Source organism: Rhamphochromis longiceps, linkage group LG16 (assembly GCF_057381845.1).
Source record: "Rhamphochromis longiceps isolate RC_006_pf linkage group LG16, R_longiceps_female_GT1.1, whole genome shotgun sequence".
In the NCBI taxonomy this organism is placed as follows: Eukaryota; Metazoa; Chordata; class Actinopteri; order Cichliformes; family Cichlidae; genus Rhamphochromis; species Rhamphochromis longiceps.
This window is the reverse complement of record NC_140572.1, coordinates 9,565,301-9,581,947: the sequence shown is the minus strand read 5'-3', so window position 1 is coordinate 9,581,947 and position 16,647 is coordinate 9,565,301. Positions and strand designations below refer to the sequence as shown.

At 42.2% G+C, this 16,647-nt stretch overlaps 1 protein-coding gene across 1 annotated transcript; it reads right to left on the bottom strand.

Annotated features, from left to right (window-relative positions):
* Window positions 1-9,177: 9,177 nt before the first annotated feature.
* On the bottom strand, window positions 9,178-10,125 carry LOC146650607 (olfactory receptor 13C2-like). Its single transcript, XM_085383575.1, has one exon. It carries the CDS (start codon window positions 10,123-10,125, stop codon window positions 9,178-9,180), a length of 948 nt encoding a protein of 315 aa, XP_085239701.1.
* Window positions 10,126-16,647: the final 6,522 nt, after the last annotated feature.

Below are 16,647 nucleotides of genomic sequence, written 5' to 3'. Positions count from 1 at the left end.
TGGCTCATGCGAGCCCAGCCCAATTTTTACTCTTTAAGCGTGCGCATGTGCGTATGTGTGTGTGTGTGTGGGGGGGCGCGATATGTGTGTATTCACATCATTTATGTTAATGAGAGTGTGGGGAGTGATTTGGAGGGTGGGGTGGGCTGCTTTTAACTATGTAAAGCACTTTGTGCTACATTTTTTTTGTATGAAAAGTGCTTTATAAATAAAGATTGATTGATTGATTGAAGAAGTTATGACCTGCAGTCTATCAGGGGCAGGTATAAACCAAGTTTAGGTGTAGTTTATTTTCATTGTGGTGAATTTTTACCGTCAGTTACTATAACTCAAACCTCACAAAATTTCAACAACCACCAAACAGTTAAGACAGTAAATGAGAGCAGAAACACAGATTCTGCACAAAGACGTAAACACACAGCGCAGAATCAGTGAGATGTCGCCTTTCTCACCCGACGGCACGGACACGGTCGGGGCTGAAAGCCGACAGCTCGCTGATTCTGATCTGTCGGCGGGTCCGCACTTTGTGTTCACACCCCTTTTGCGCTGATTCTAAAGCTGTTAGTTTCATCTCTCTCCAAACAATATTGACCGAACCAGCAGCAAAAGAAGATCCAAACTGTGCTTCAAATTAACATCGTCATGAATTTCCTCTGACTTTTCCTGTTTTGCTTCCACCTCGATAAAAATCACACTTCATACACAGCTCTCTCTCTCTCTCTCTCTCTCTCTCTCTCTCTCTCTGTACTTCAAGAACAGTTTCCCGTCTAAAAATCTGTTTTCTGCATTATTCGCTTGCTTGTTACGCACAAGTCTACCGTTGTTTACAGCCTGTCGGACGCTGTTTGTTTCCTTTCACTTACTTCCGAAAAGAAAGCCTCATTTCTGCTGTTCAATACTGAACAAATTTAAACTTTTTAAAATTATGCAAAATGCAAAATGCTTAGCCGTGTCTCTAATAAAACCTCTGTAACTTCAGAGGTGATTTTCATATGTTGATTAATGGTTTTCTTTCGTTTTTGATGTACTGCAGAATATTTTTATAAAATCCCCGGCCAGGAAAAATCACCTTCATGTTTTTCTGTGTTTTAGTTTCAGCTACTTTGACACAAAGGCATCTCCTGTGATGCTCACACCTTTGATAAAGTCTTGCGTGTGTCAGCTTCCTTTTTATAGATACAAAAATATGTAAATGTACTGATCTGAATTATAATATTTCTGACTGTCAAAATTTCCCAGATTCAAATCGAATCGAATCGTGGATCGAATCGATTCGGGACCATGGGAATCGGAATTGAATCGATTCTAGAAATCAGTGACGATACCCAGCCCTAGTTTCAGGCAGGCCTGGTGGGTGTGTCCCGTCTAGAGGCTGGCCACACCTGAGGAAATGATCACACCTGCAGCTGATCAAGCCTAGTCAGAGGAGCTACTTAGGAGTATGGTGGAGCTCTCTCTGAAGCTGGATCATTGCATAAGACTTCCCATCATTTCTCCAGCTTGTCAGTTTGTGAGTGTGAGCTTACCAGTGAAATTAATGGTACTAACGGCTGCCTCTGTTTTCCCAGGAGGGCTGCAGGAATGAGAGAGCGGCAGGCACGGAGTACACAGGCATGAGGGAGCGGTTTGCCAGCGCGAACTGTGATAGGCATGTCCCACTAGGAGGAGGAGGCCCTGTGGTAGACCCAGGACATGCTGGAGTGATTTTGTCTCTTGGCTGTCCAGGGAACGCCTTGTGGTTTCTCTGGACAAGCTGGAGGACGTGGCCGGGTAGAAGGAGCTCTGGGCTTCTTTGCTTAGGCTGCTTTCCCCATGACCCAGCTAATTGGAAGAAGATGAATGAATGAATGGATGGATTGAAAAGCAAACTGTATCAGCATATAACATAACTTTTTACCTAAGTGTTCCTTTAAGATGTAAATATACCAATAAATAACTGGAAATAGTGACGCACATTTTTCAGAAAGCTTCTTTGTTTTAACATCAAGGTTTTAGCATTGTAGTAATGCAGGCTAGAAAATTACTTTACATTTATGTTCAGTGTTGAGAAGGTTACTTTTAAAATGTATTCCACTACGTATTACAGAATACATGCCCCAAAATGTAGTTTGTAACTGTTACGATCCGGCTCAAGGCCGCAACATAAAAAAGGAGACGAATACCAGAGTGTAAATAGTAAGAGGTTTTAATCTTACAATGGCATCACAGGCCGGCCAAAATGGCTGGTGCCACCCAGGCAAAGACAAGTTAGCTTCTTGGAAGCTTGCTTTCAGGTCCTTTTATCCACACCTGACTAGGTGTGGCCAATTAGCACCAGCTGAACACATTGAGATGATTAGGGGCTGCAGAGGGACGTAACACCTCCTCCCTCAAAAGGGTTCCTCTAGGACCCCTAAATTTATTAAAAGCCTCTCTGAAACCTTCAGGTCCTTGACCCACAAACCTGAAAAAAAAAGTAAAAGCCAACAGAAGCACGGTGTTCACATTATAGTTGGCATCTTTAAGCATGGATGCCCCTACATGAGGATTTTGAAGTTGCCACACTGAACACACAAAAAGTAACATGTGACCAACACTGTACAACAGTACAACTCAAAATGATTACTTGACCTGCTACAACACAAAACCAAAAATAGTAGCAAATAACCACAACCAAGTGATCTGTTGTCTCCACCACACAAATGGTCACATACAAGTGGCCTCATACCACAACAAGTTACTTTAAACTCCAAAGTTCAGTAAAGCAAGCATGCTAGTGACCAACCACAAACGGAGAGCTATGGCCACACAATGATCACAACAAGGGTGGCTCATCACTAGGGATGGGTATCGTTAGGTTTTATCCAATACCCGTGCCAAACCGGTACTTTTGAAACGGTGCCGGTGCTTAAACGGTGCTCAAACCGGTGCTTAAAGAATGGAGAACACCAACTTTGTCCAAAAACCTCTCATGTTCAGCTGGTTTCTTTGTAAAAAGATAACAATGTTAGCCTTTTCTGCAGCTATGGGGCATATATGGTATCACTCTTGGCTGGAAGCAGTGCTTAAACAATGGAAAAAACACAAACTTTGTCCAAGGGAGTATCTGCCATCAAACAAGAAGACAGCCGCATGTAACTACGACGGTGTTTGCTAGTTCACCTTACATGCATTAGTGTAATAGTGTGGTTAGCCTACTCAACGTAAATTACACACGAATAACATTAAGCTACTCACACAGAGAAGAACAGCTGCTGCTGCCATCATCATTTCTGCTAAACTGGCAGGGCTAGGGGCCAGGACTCTCCTCTTCAGGTTTTTGGGGATTGTTTCTAACTCCGGGTCCAATAACAGGCACCATACCCGCAGTAGATGTGCACGGTGTGAGGTGTTGCAGCATCAAATACGGCGCATTTCTCAGCTTTTAAAAAAACGCTATGCGTCGCCAGGTGTTTCATCGGATTTGAGGTGTTACCTCCTTTGCACAGTATCACAGTATCAGCTTAAAGCACTTGTTGCAGGCTGCTGAGTTTGCATCTTTTGCTGTGAAGTACAGCCAGACTTTTGACCGCTTCGCCTTGGGCATTTTTAATCTGTAGCTCTGCTCTAAAAGAACGTATGTACCTGGACCCGCCTACTATCCTCGGAAATGTAAAATGATTGGCTAGAATCTAAAGTGTATCACAGCACAGGACAGGAAAAAAAGCACTGAAATAAAGCACCGAAATAAAGCACCGAAATGTGCATTGCTTTTCGGTCTGGTTACTACCGTTTATGTCAGAACCGGTGCCATGATGGCACCGGATACCGGTACCCATCCCTACTCATCACCTCACAGTGTTATTGCCATCACCTGGCCAACAACACTCACAAGTGATCCAACAAAAGTAGCCATATTCCCCACAACACTAAAGGTCACAGCACAAAAAACTCACCAGACAATGATCTCAAGGCAACTTTAAACGCAATCTCAAGGGTAGGCAGCAGACCAGGGATATAATCTCCTACCAAACTCTGAAGCGTACCCCCACCCAGGATAACCACCAAACACAATAAACTAAAACAATAAAGCAAAACAACAACCAAGTGCTTCGATGGAGGGGCAGCACAGCCACCCAGCTGAAACACACTTACTAAAGGGACGTTGCTCAATCACAGTGAACACCTTCACTCACCCACTTAAAAGTAAAACAAACTAATATTCAGTTTCCACTAAAATGTCCAAAGATCCTGGACTATAGTGATGTGACGTTCTGTATCGAGGCTTCGAAGCTTGTGTCGAGTAATTGAGGGGCGTTTCCGCGATGCGCGTATCGAGGCTTGCTTCATTTATGGGAGGAGCTGAAAATGATGACGTCCGAAGCCTCGCTGCCCGGCTCTGCCACGTGACTGGTTCATGAAGTGGTTCGAACTTTGCCGCGAGCTATGACAGCAATATAAACCCCTCAGACTTCATTCAGAAATGTGGGTGTTTGATGGAGAGTTGCAGTTAGTGAGAGTTTGGAGACAGTTTGGAGACAGTTTGGAGGTTTATGAGAGTGAGGAGAGAAAGTCAGGAGAGAATGGAGCCAGCTAAGAAGAGGAGTATTTCCTCCCCTGTGTGTGAACATTTTGATTTTATTCCTCCCAACAAGGTATGTAAATTTCTACAGAAGATGTATTTTCATAATACTGATGATGCAATACAATTTATGTTAAGCTGTCTTTACTTTTGTACAAGGCGAAGTGTTTGCTATGTGCCAGGGAGCTGGGATATAACAACAACACCTCATCCATGCTTAGGCACTACAGAGCTTTGCATGAGAATAGGGGGAACACCGATTGTGGAGCAAGACCAGGTGAGCCATCAAATGCCATGATAATATAGCATGCAGTAATGTTACTATATGATATAACAATATTATACAGCTGTTATAAGTTACGTGTGTGATATTTATATTTGTGCTTTGTTTTTGTTGTCTTTCCTCAGGAGAATAATCTCAAATAGATGAAGACCTGGTTAGCATGGTGATTGAGGACTCCCAGCCATTTAGCATTGTGGAGGACAAAGGATTTAAAAGATTTGTTAAATCGTTAAATCCTAGCTATGTTCTCCCCACTACAAAGGTCATAAAAGCAGTCAAAATTTAATTTTTACAGAATACAATGTGGGCAGGACTGAGGCTCAAAGCCTCAGTGTGTAGCTGTCCATACCTCAACGTTAGTCATCAGAAAACTTCTGAAGATGGCAGGTCTCTGTGCAGTGGCTGAAGTCTGTGGTGTAGAGGGTGAAGAGGAAGGGGGAGAGGACAGTCCTCTGTGGTGCCCCTGTGTTGCTGATTACTTTGTCAGACACACACTGTCGGAGACGTACATATTGTGGTCTTCCTGTCAGGTAATTAACAATCCAGGACACCAGAGAAGCATCCACCTGCATCGCTGCTAACTTATCACCCAGGAGGGTCGGCCTGATGGTATTGAAAGCACTAGAAAAGTCAAAAAACATGACGCTCACAGTGCTCGCCGGCTGGTCCAGATGGGTGTAGACACGATTGAGCCGGTAGATGATGCCGTCCTCAGTTCCGAGACGAGGCTGATAAGTGAACTGAAGGGGATCCAGATGTGGTCTTACTATGGGTCGCAGCTGGTCCAGGATGAGCCTTTCCAGGGTCTTCATGATGTGGGAGGTCAGTGCCACGGGCCTGTAATCCTGGGGGCCACTGGGACGTGGCATCTTTGGTACAGGGACGAAGCATGATGTCTTCCACATCACTGGTACCCTCTGCAGACTCAGACTCAGCATAAACAGTTTATGAAAGACTCCACACAGCTGGGGGGCACAGGTCTTGAGGATGAGGGGACTCACTCCGTCTGGTCCAGCAGACTTGCTTGAGTGAAGTCTCCTCATTTGCATCTCAATCTGGTATTGAGTGAAGGTGATGGGTGGGGGAGGGGTGTCAGGAAAAATACAGGAGGCAACAGCGCCATGTGAAGAGAGAGGCTGGCACAGTGGTGTGGCTCTGGATTCCAGGCTGACTACAGGTGAGGTTGTGGGGGTGGGAGCAGACACTGTAGTGTCGAATCTATTGAAAAACAGATTCAACTCGTTAGCTCTATCCTCACCTCCCTCAGCTCCACTGCTGTTGGTTGGCCTGAATCCAGTGATGGTCTTCATGCCCCTCCACACCTCTCATGTGTGGAGGGGTGTTCTGCTGGAGTTTCCACTCCAGCTTCCTCCTGTAATTGTCCTTAGCCTCTCTGATTTTGTCATTTAGTAACACCTGGACCTTCCTCACCTCCTCTTCATTGCCCCCTCTGAAAGCCCTCTTCTTGTTGTTGAGGAGGGCTTTGATGTCCTTTGATGTTCTTCCTCTACACCCCCCCCCCCCCAATTTTTGCACATGTCGAGGAGCGTGTCAGGCTACATTTCACTGTGTGTTATACTTGTATAACTATGCATGTGACAAATGATAAAGAACCTTGAAAGAACCTAGAACCTTGAACCTTGATGACCCATGGCTTGTTATTTGGGTAACAATGAACAGTCTGAGCTGGAACAATGGAGTCGGTGCAGAAAGTTATGTAGTCTGTGATACGATCAGTAAGCCCATTGATGTCCTCGGCGTGAGGCTCACGGAGTGTTTCTCAGTTGGTCACCTCAAAAAAGCCCTGTAGTTCCGCTAAGGCCTCCTCTGACCACCTCCTAATGCTCCTCGTGGTCACAGGTTCCCTCCTCACAATTGGCACATAGCGGGGGGTGAGGTGAATCAGGTTATGATCTGACCTACCAAGTGGGGGGAGGGAGGAGGAGCTGTATGCATCCTTGACATTAGCATACAGTAGGTCTAGAATTTTTTCTCTCCTGGTCGGACAGTCCACATATTGTCTGAATGTTGGTAGCGTATTGTCCAGTGATACATGGTTGAAGTCACCCGAAATTACAATAAAGGCACTCGGGTGCTGAGTCTCTAACCGGGCTATGACAGAGTGGATAGTGTCACATGCAGCTGTGGGGTTAGCAGATGGAGGAACATAAACAGCCACCATGATGACATGAGAGAATTCCCTGGGTAAATAATACGGCCTGAGTCCAACAGCACACAGTTCAATGTCGCAGGAGCGACTGTAACAGGCTGCACGCTGGTTGGCGCATGCGCACTGAAGCTTCATCTGCCCAGCTTCATCTGCCCATCACTACTGGACGAGCCCCCACTTATGTTACAACCAGGCTCAAAAGCCACAACATAAAATAAAAGATGAATACCAGAGTGTTAGTGAGAAGAGGTTTTGTCTTAAAATGGAATACCAGGTTGGCTAAAATGGCTGGTGCCACCAAGGCAAAGACAAGTGAGCTCCCCGGGAAGCTCGCCTCAGGTATGCTTTTATCCACACCTGACTAGGTGTGGCCAATTAGCACCAGCTGAAAACATTGAGATGATTAGGGGCTGCAGAGGGACGTAACAGTAGCGTATTCCATTAACCCTTTAAGACCTACCATAGAACCAAGTCCGCCAGAGCTTATATTATATTTTTACATGCTGTGGAGCCATTTTTGGGAGCATTTCAAGTTGCTATACATCAATACAACCATTATAGCCCAGATTTTAATAATATGTATTCATTAAGTGCATAGTAATTACATAAATTGCAAAAAAGTGCAATAAACTACAAAAAAATTGAAAATCGTTTTTGATTTTTTAACATATATTTGTAGTTAGAGAAATTTAAGAGGCTTATCCCTCAAAACTGTAAATACAAAAAAGTTGCACAAAATAGTTTCCCACCACAGGAAATTTATTTTGAGTGTCTTCATAGTTTTATTTTTGAAATACACCAATTTTTATACACTGCAGGAAAAACGAAAATAAATATTATACTGCAAATTTGCAAAAAAGCAGCATATGCATCAAAATAAACTATTTCCAGCAGTGCAATATGAGTCCTAAGCATCCCAGAAACGACACAGAAAGTCATAAAGTCAAAGATAACTTTTAAAAAGAGCAGTATAGGCCCTGAGGCCCTGATCGCAAAAAAGACTACATTTCCGCGAAAATGACGTCACTTCCGGTTTCGGCCAGGTAATGGCGGAAATGCAAAAGTTCGCGCTGACGTCTATTCCAACGTAGGAAGTGTTTTGAACAGCTGATCGGACCGGCAAAGCGTGTTTCTGGAATATTATGTTTTTGTTCCTGCAAGCGCTTTTTATGCAGTTTTTGCAAAGCTTTATGTGGAAGGAAACCGTGACCTAGGACAAGCTGATGGCACAATATGTAAGTACAACTCCTCCGGTTTCATATGCAAAAAAATTTTTTGCGCTAGCTTACGTGGTTGCAGTGCTACCGGGATTTAAAAATAGTTACGCATAACAGAGCGTTCCCGCTCCGATCGGCTCTAAAGGGTTAAGTTACACAATGTGTGTGCATTCTGAATACTTTGGATTACTTAATATATTGTCATGCTTTTTACAACTACATACTATTGTTGTGTGATTTATTACTATTACTGAAGACTGCTCACCACTGAGCTAACATTGTTAGCTGGTGTTAGCTGAGGTTAGTCCTTACAGAACTGCAAATAATTATTTGCAGCTAGCAGGTTGTTCATGCTATAACAACTAAAACAAAGTAACTGTAGTAGGCTAACTTTAGTTTTTAAAAGTGAACTTACTTCCTGATATTTCTTTAGGTTGGAGGTGGAGTCTTTTGATGCTGAGAGCAGCTTGGTTGCTGGCAAACAGAGTTTGTGTTAAACAATCAGATTTCGCCCATCCCTTTCTTCTTTAAATATCAAGAGGTGTCTGAATTTCTAAGTAAGAAATGAATTCCTGCCCGTGCACTGCTGGCTCTGTTATGTTGGCTATGGGTCCATCGTGTAACTGACGCCATGAACATTAACAGTACACTTACATCTACACCAGAGACTGCACCCCCTGACATCCCTGCAACATCACCATCAAATTTGCAGATTATACCACTCTGATGGGGCTCATCACCGACGATGACGACACTGCCTACAGAGATGAGGTCCACTGTCTGAAAGAATGGTGTAACTACAATACCCTTCTTCAAAAACACAACAGTGATATGTTTTAAACTTTACATTTTCTTGCATTTCTTGTTCATACATAAAATATATAAACATGATAGTTTGGATGATTTCATGTTGTCATATGAAAAGTCTTTTAAGTAACTGCAGCCAAAAAATAACAGCAATGTTGTACTAGGCATTTACTTTTAATACAAGGATTGATTGTGGCCTGGAAAAGAACCTTTTCAGGTGTTTTGAAATTTTTTTCATTTTGAGTCCATAGATGAATGGATTAAAAATAGGATGATACAGAACTACTTGTAATGTCATTACTATCCGTACAGTTTTTGGAAAATTTGTTTCCACCCGAGCTATGCTTACATCATACACAAAAAACACAGAAGCACTGATTAAAACTAAAAGATGGGGTAAACAAGTCTCTGCAGCTTTCTTCTGAATTTCTTTACATCTTTGATAAGAGACTATAAATATTTTTGTATAAGTGAAAACTATAAAGAGCATAGGAAGTACTGCAAGATCTAGTAAAGCAACCACACCAAAGATGGTAATTAATCTTGATCTTTCACACAGAAGAGTGTAAACTGCATTGTTACAAAATATTCCCTTTATATTAAAGTCACACAGTTTAATGTTAGCACTCCCTATTGCTTGGACTGCAATATGACAAGCAGGTACAAGCCAAGCTATGATCAGAAAAATACTCATAGTGGTTTTTCTCATGATAATATGATATTGCAGAGGTTTACATATTGCCACATATCTGTCATAGGCCATGGCAGCCAAGAGAAAGAACTCTGAACCACCTAGAGTGTAAAACATAAAAAACTGAAAGAGACAGGCTGAATATGTTGTGACTTGTTTTTCAGATAAAAAGTCAATCAGGAGTTTTGGGTAAATAGTTGTACTGTAAAGAACAGAGTTCAGTAATAAAGCTGCAATGAAAATGTACATAGGCTCATGAAGGTTTTTATGAATGCAGATTATGTACATAATAGTAGAATTAGTGCAGATTATTAGACTATATAATGCAAACATAATAAAAAAGAAAACATATCTGTACTTGTTAATGTCCACATACCAGTCCAGAGTTACATATGTAAAATTTAACTCTTGATCCATTATTGTCTTCAAAAACTATTTAATAAAAAAAATAAACTGAATAACCAGACTACATAAAACAATTTAAAAAACCAAACCAAACTAAACAAAATTACAGTAACATAAACCCTGTGTTGTGTGTCCTGTTCATAAAGATATCTGAACTTGAATTATATCTTTATCATTCATGAACCACATATACATAATGAATCATGTGAGTCTTGAGAAGGTTTTTATCAGGTTGATTCATTCTCCAGAGAGGAGGAGGTCTAAAATGGCATTGCTCAGCCTCTTATAGTTGACTGTACACGGTGTGTACAATTAATGTGTCCAGCCAATGAGTTCACTGTGGGCATTTAGGATTATCTGCTCTACCTTGTGTTTTATTTCAGTGCTGTACTGACCACACATACCTTGGAAATGCATCAGCTACTTTTATGTTTTTTGTCACAGTGAAGAGTTCCATACTCAGCACTTTTGCTTGTACTGGCTGCATCTGACTCTGGTCCACAAATGTCCAATGTGTGTTGCTTTTACACAGGTAAACCCACATTTTGTTAAGTTAATGGCCAGTCAGTCTACAAAGAGATGTTCAATAAAAGAATGATTGTGCAAGTACATTGTCCACCTAAACAGCATGACGTTCCAGATCACTAACTACAATTTTCAAAATCTTTTACAAAGTTTTGAATTCACTGTGGAGGACTATTCTCTTGCGTGCCTAAGTTACTGATCAATGCAATTAGTCCACTATTAGTCTTGTACATTGCCAAGCATTCCAGTATCCAGTATGTTTGGGAAATTGAGCCATAGGCTTTCTTGTAGCCTGTCTCTGCTTTGCTGGAGTTTCTCTTCACCCTAGCAGAACGAGCTGTGAACCATTATTTGGTGGTTTCAAGAGACTCAGTTATGAACATCTTGTTGTACCTCTTTTTGATCCCGGATCTGTCTCTCATGACCTGCTTTCTGTACCTGAGTTAACTAGTGAACATCCATCTAGGATTCCCTGATTTTAGCTTACAGCCTTCTTCTCCATGGGGGGCTTACTCTACGTGCATGCTTGACCCGAGTGCTTCTAGGATTACTGTGAAAGTGACGAATATGAGCTCATTGGTTTAGTGACACTGGCAGTAGAGATGATACATAGAGCACTTTTCACATCTGCAAAGGTGGGAAAATAGCATCTTGGTTTATCGTTATCTTGAGTCTAGGCACAGTCTTCATCCTCAGCTCAGAAAGTGCACTTGCTATTATAGATCACTAGGCGTAATCTAGTTCAGTTTCACTGCTCTTTTCTGCCAGGGTTGGCTCATTGTTTAAAATGCTGCTTACTACTGTTCCCATTGCACTCTAGCCTGTGGAGCTCCAGCTTTTATAATAGCTGCTTTCACTCTCCCTATCTTTTCCAGCTCTGCCTTTAGTATTTCTCAAGCTTTAGTCTTCCTTTTTCCTGATGTTGATATCACTTGGTATAGCTACATCTGTCACTAAAGGCTTTTTACTTTGCCTTTCCACCCTCCGGTCATGTTCACCTCCTGCCCCTTACTTTAGTGTTCCCGGTCAAAATTCGACTGGTCCGTTTTAGCTGCTCTTAAATTAACACAAAAAACATTTTTAACCACCAAATTCAGTTCAGTGGGTCGCTCACTGGGTTGTTCAGTGGGTTCCTTAGTAGTCGTTCAGTGGTTGTTTAGTGGGTAATTCAGTGGGTTGTTCAGTGGGTTGTTCAGTGGGTCTTTCATTTGGTTGTTCGGTGGGTCACTCAGTGGGTCGTTCAGTCAGTGAGTGAGTGAATGCATGCATTCCCATTCATATTCTATGGTGGTCACGTTTGACTGGGAACACCACAGGTGTAACAAGGTTGAATAAAACACTCAAAATTCAGTGAAAGAGGTATTCATCACTTTTATATGTTCAAGTGCATAGTGTGGAGGATATCATAAAGCTTTGAGACAATAAGGCCTTGAGACAATATTTATGAGTGTGTTAAGTCTTAAATCGGTCAGGTTTGACCCGAACACGACGAGAAGATTACTATGTCCGTTGGTTAAAAGCCAATAGTTTGTCTGTTTCTATTTGCAGTTCCTTCAGGATCTTAGCTTGGACATTCTCAATAACCTCTGGGGATGTACAGCGTGGGCCATTTATATGGATACACCGTAATAACATGGGTTATATGGTTGGTGATATTAAAGTTCTGTTTGTGGCACATTAGTATATGTGAGGGGGCAAACTCCTCAAGATGGATGGTGACGATGGTGGCCGTTTAGAAGCCGGCCATCTTGAATACAACTTTTGTTTTTTTTCAATAGGAAGAGGGCCATGTGACACATCAAACTTACTGGTAATGTCACAAGAAAAACAACGGTGTGCTTGGTTTCAACGTAACTTTATTCTTTCATGAGTTATTTACAAGTTTCTGACCACTTATAAAATGTGTTCAATGTGCTGCCTATTGTGTTGGATTGTCAATGCAAACCTCTTCTCCCACTCTTCACATACTTATAGCAACACCGCAGGAGAAATGCCAGCACAGGCATCCAGTATCCGTAGTTTCAGGTGCTGCACATTTCGTATCTTCACACCATAGACAATTGCCTTCAGATGACCCCAAAGACAAAAGTCTAAGGGGGTCAGATCGGGAGACCTTGGGGGCCATTCAACTGGCCTATGACGACCAATCTACTTTCCAGGAAACTGTTCATCTAGGAATGCTCGGACCTGGCACCCATAATGTGGTGGTGCGCCATCTTGCTGGAAAAACTCAGGGAACGTGCCAGCTTCAGTGCATAAAGAGGGAAACACATCATCATGTAGCAATTTCAAATATCCAGTGGCCTTGAGGTTACCATTGATGAAGAATGGACCCACTATCGTTGTATTCCATATACCACACCAAACCATCTCTTTTGTTGGTCCAACAGTCTTGGAGGGATCCATCCAATGTGGGTTAGTGTCAGACCAATAGCGGTGGTTTTGTTTGTTAACTTCACCATTCACATAAAAGTTTGCCTCATCACTGAACAAACTCTTCTGCGTGAACTGAGGTTCCTGTTCCAATTTTTGCTTTGCCCATTCTGTAAATTCTGTGCGCCGATCTGGGTCATCCTCGTTGAGATGCTGCAGTAGCTGGAGTTTGTAAGGGTGCCATTTGTGAGTAGCTAATATCCACCGAAGGGATGTTCGACAATGCCACTCTCCAGTGACATGCGGCGAGTGCTACGCTGTGGGCTCTTGCTAAATGAAGCTAGGACAGCCACTGATGAAATGGCCACCATGGTCACCACCCACCTTGCCGAGTTTCCCCCCTCACATATACTAATGTGCCACAAACAGGACTTTAATATCACCAACCATTCCCATGTTATTATGGTGTATCCATATAAATGGCCCACCCTGTACAATGCCAATTCCAATGAAGTTGGGATGTTGTGTAAAACTTAAATAAAAACAGAATATAATGATTTGCAAATCCTTTTCAACCTCGAGTATATTCAGATGAATACACTACAAAGACTAATTATCTGATGTTCAACCTGATACACTTTATTGTTGTTTTGAAAATCTTCACTCATTTTGAATTTGATGCCTTCAACACATTCCAAAAAAGCTGCGACAGGGGCATGTTTACCACTGTATTATGTTACCTTTCCTTTTAACAACACCAATAAGCGTTTGGGAACAGAGGACACTAATTGTTGAAGCTGCATAGGTGGAATTTTTTCCCATTCTTGCTTGATGTACAATTTCAGTTGCTCAACAGTCCGGGGTCTCAGTTATCGTATTGTAACACATGCAGAATGTCCTTCTGAAGTAAGCAAGGACGTCCCTGAAATAGACCTTACTTGGATGGGAGCATATGTTGGGGAATTAGGGGTTGGGCAGAGTGGCAACCAGTGGCAACCATAGATAATCCTTCTGACCCTGCAACAAAATAATTCTTAAACATTCTTCACTGTTTGGATTTTATCCAGCACGTCACGCAGCCGACTCACAACAGAGGACACACTCTGGACCTGGTCATCACCCATGGGCTGTCCACCAGCGTGTCCTCTGTTGTTGACTTGGCTGTCTCTGACCACTACTGTGTGTTTTTTAACATCACCGGTTTTATTCAGCGGAAGACCTCGGTGCGAACTGTGAGGAGGCGCTATCTAACCTCTGTAGTGGCTGCAAATTTTACCAGGGTTTTAGACGAATGCCCCCCTGTGATTTTACCTGCACCCTGCGATTTGATTTTTAGTTATTTTAACAGCAAACTGAAGAAAAGCCTTGACTCCGTTGCTCCACTCACCACCAAAAAGATTAACGTAAAACATGCATCACCCTGGAGAAACGAAGAAGTCAAAAAACTCAAAAGAAATTGCAGGGCAGCAGAAAGGAGATGGAGGAAAAATAAAAATAATATCAACCATCAAATATTTAGCGAGCAACTTAAAATGTACAATAATACATTAAGGAAGTCAAGAAATTCATACTTCGCCAAAATAATCAGTATTAACAAAAATAATCCCAAGGTCCTCTTTTCCACCATAGATCATTTATTTAACCCTGATTTTAAAAGCTCCAAAAGAACCCCCACAGACTCGCTCTGTGAGCAGTTTGCAGACCACTTCAGGGGAAAGATCAGCGCCATCAGATCTGATATTTTATCTAATCGCAATATGATTGTAAACACATCTGAGGGCTCGATTGTACCTGAGGAGACACTGGACAGCTTTGTCCTGGTTAATGCTGAGAACTTTCAGAAGGTTTTCTCCACAGTGAGACCCACCACATATCTTTTAGATCCAATTCCTTCTTCACTCTTTAAAACACTTTATGGATTTTTTGAGGCTGAGCTTTTATACATGATGAATTGCTCTCTTCAGTTGGGTGTCTTCCCTGCTGCCTTTAAAACGGCGGTGGTGAGGCCCCTTCTGAAGAAGAGCAATTTGGATTGTAATGATTTTAATAACTACAGACCTGTATCCAACTTACCATTTTTAAGTAAAGTCTTAGAAAAACTTCTTTTTACTCAGATTACTGATTTTCTCAATGATAGACAGATCCTGGAGATATTCCAGTCTGGATTTAGGGTGAACCACAGCACAGAGACTGCTCTCCTAAAGGTTCTAAATGATCTTAGATGTAACTGGGACTCCCAAAAGCTCTCAGTCCTGGTGCTACTGGATCTAAGCGCAGCCTTTGATACAGTAGACCACGCTATTCTTTTAAACAGACTGAAACACATGGTGGGCCTCTCTGGTGCTGTACATAACTGGTTCACTTCCTATCTCTCTGACAGAACTTTTATGGTGAGTATGGATACATGCTCCTCTAAGATCCATAAAATGACATGTGGTGTGCCTCAAGGGTCGGTTCTAGGCCCTGTACTTTTTAATTTGTATATGTTGCCTCTCGGCAGTGTCATCAGGAGGCATGGAGTGAACTTCCACAGTTACGCTGATGACACGCAGCTGTACATCTCCGTGTCTCCTGATGACACCAGACCAATGGATGCCCTTTTTAACTGTATCTTGGATATAAGATCTTGGATGGCAGAAAACTTTTTACAGCTTAACCAGGACAAAACTGAAGTTTTAATTGTCGGTCCTGAGGCTCAGAGAGAGAAACTCTTGTCTAAATTAGAGGCATTTTCACTATGTCCTTCGCTACAAGTGAAAAACCTGGGTGTTATTTTTGACTCTGAGCTTGGTTTTATCCCACATGTTAAACATGTAACCAAAATTGGATTTTATCATCTAAAAAATATAGCCAGAGTCCGCCCTATTCTCTCTCGGGCCAACACGGAGATGCTGATGCATGCTTTTATTACCAGTCGCATTGATTACTGTAATGCCCTGCTCTCTGGTCTTCCTAAGAAGAATATTTCAACTTTACAACTCTTGCAAAACTCGGCAGCTCGTGTGCTGACGAAGACCAGAGGGCGGGCCCACATTACACCGGTTTTAGAATCGCTGCACTGGCTCCCCGTGTGTTTCAGGATCGATTTTAAAGTTCTTTTTTTGGTTTTTAAATGTCTTAATGGTCTTGGGCCTTCTTATCTCTCAGATCTGCTTTTACCATACGAACCCTCGCGGACCCTGAGGTCCTCTGGTACTGGCCTTTTGATTGTCCCTAAAGTCAGGACACATACTCACGGAGAGGCAGCTTTTCAGTGGTATGGTCCTCGTCTGTGGAACAGCCTGCCGGAGGAGCTCAGGGCCGCAGAGAACGTACATGTTTTTAAGAACAGGCTCAAGACCCACCTTTTTAATTTAGCTTTTACTTAGCGTTTATTTATTTTTTATGCTTATTTATTCTATCCTGTTATTCTATTATTAATTTAGGATTTACCTAATATTTCTTGATTTTATTCTTATTCATTTTTTAATCTTCTTACTCTATTTATGTCATGGTCCTGCGACCATGACTCAGTGACTTTATGTTTATGTTCTTATTGTTATTACTTTCATTATTATTCATGGCTGTTTTGGGATGGTTTGTGTTTGGGATTTTAGACACTGGGTTCTGGGTTTGTGCTCCCTCTGTTGGTCCCTG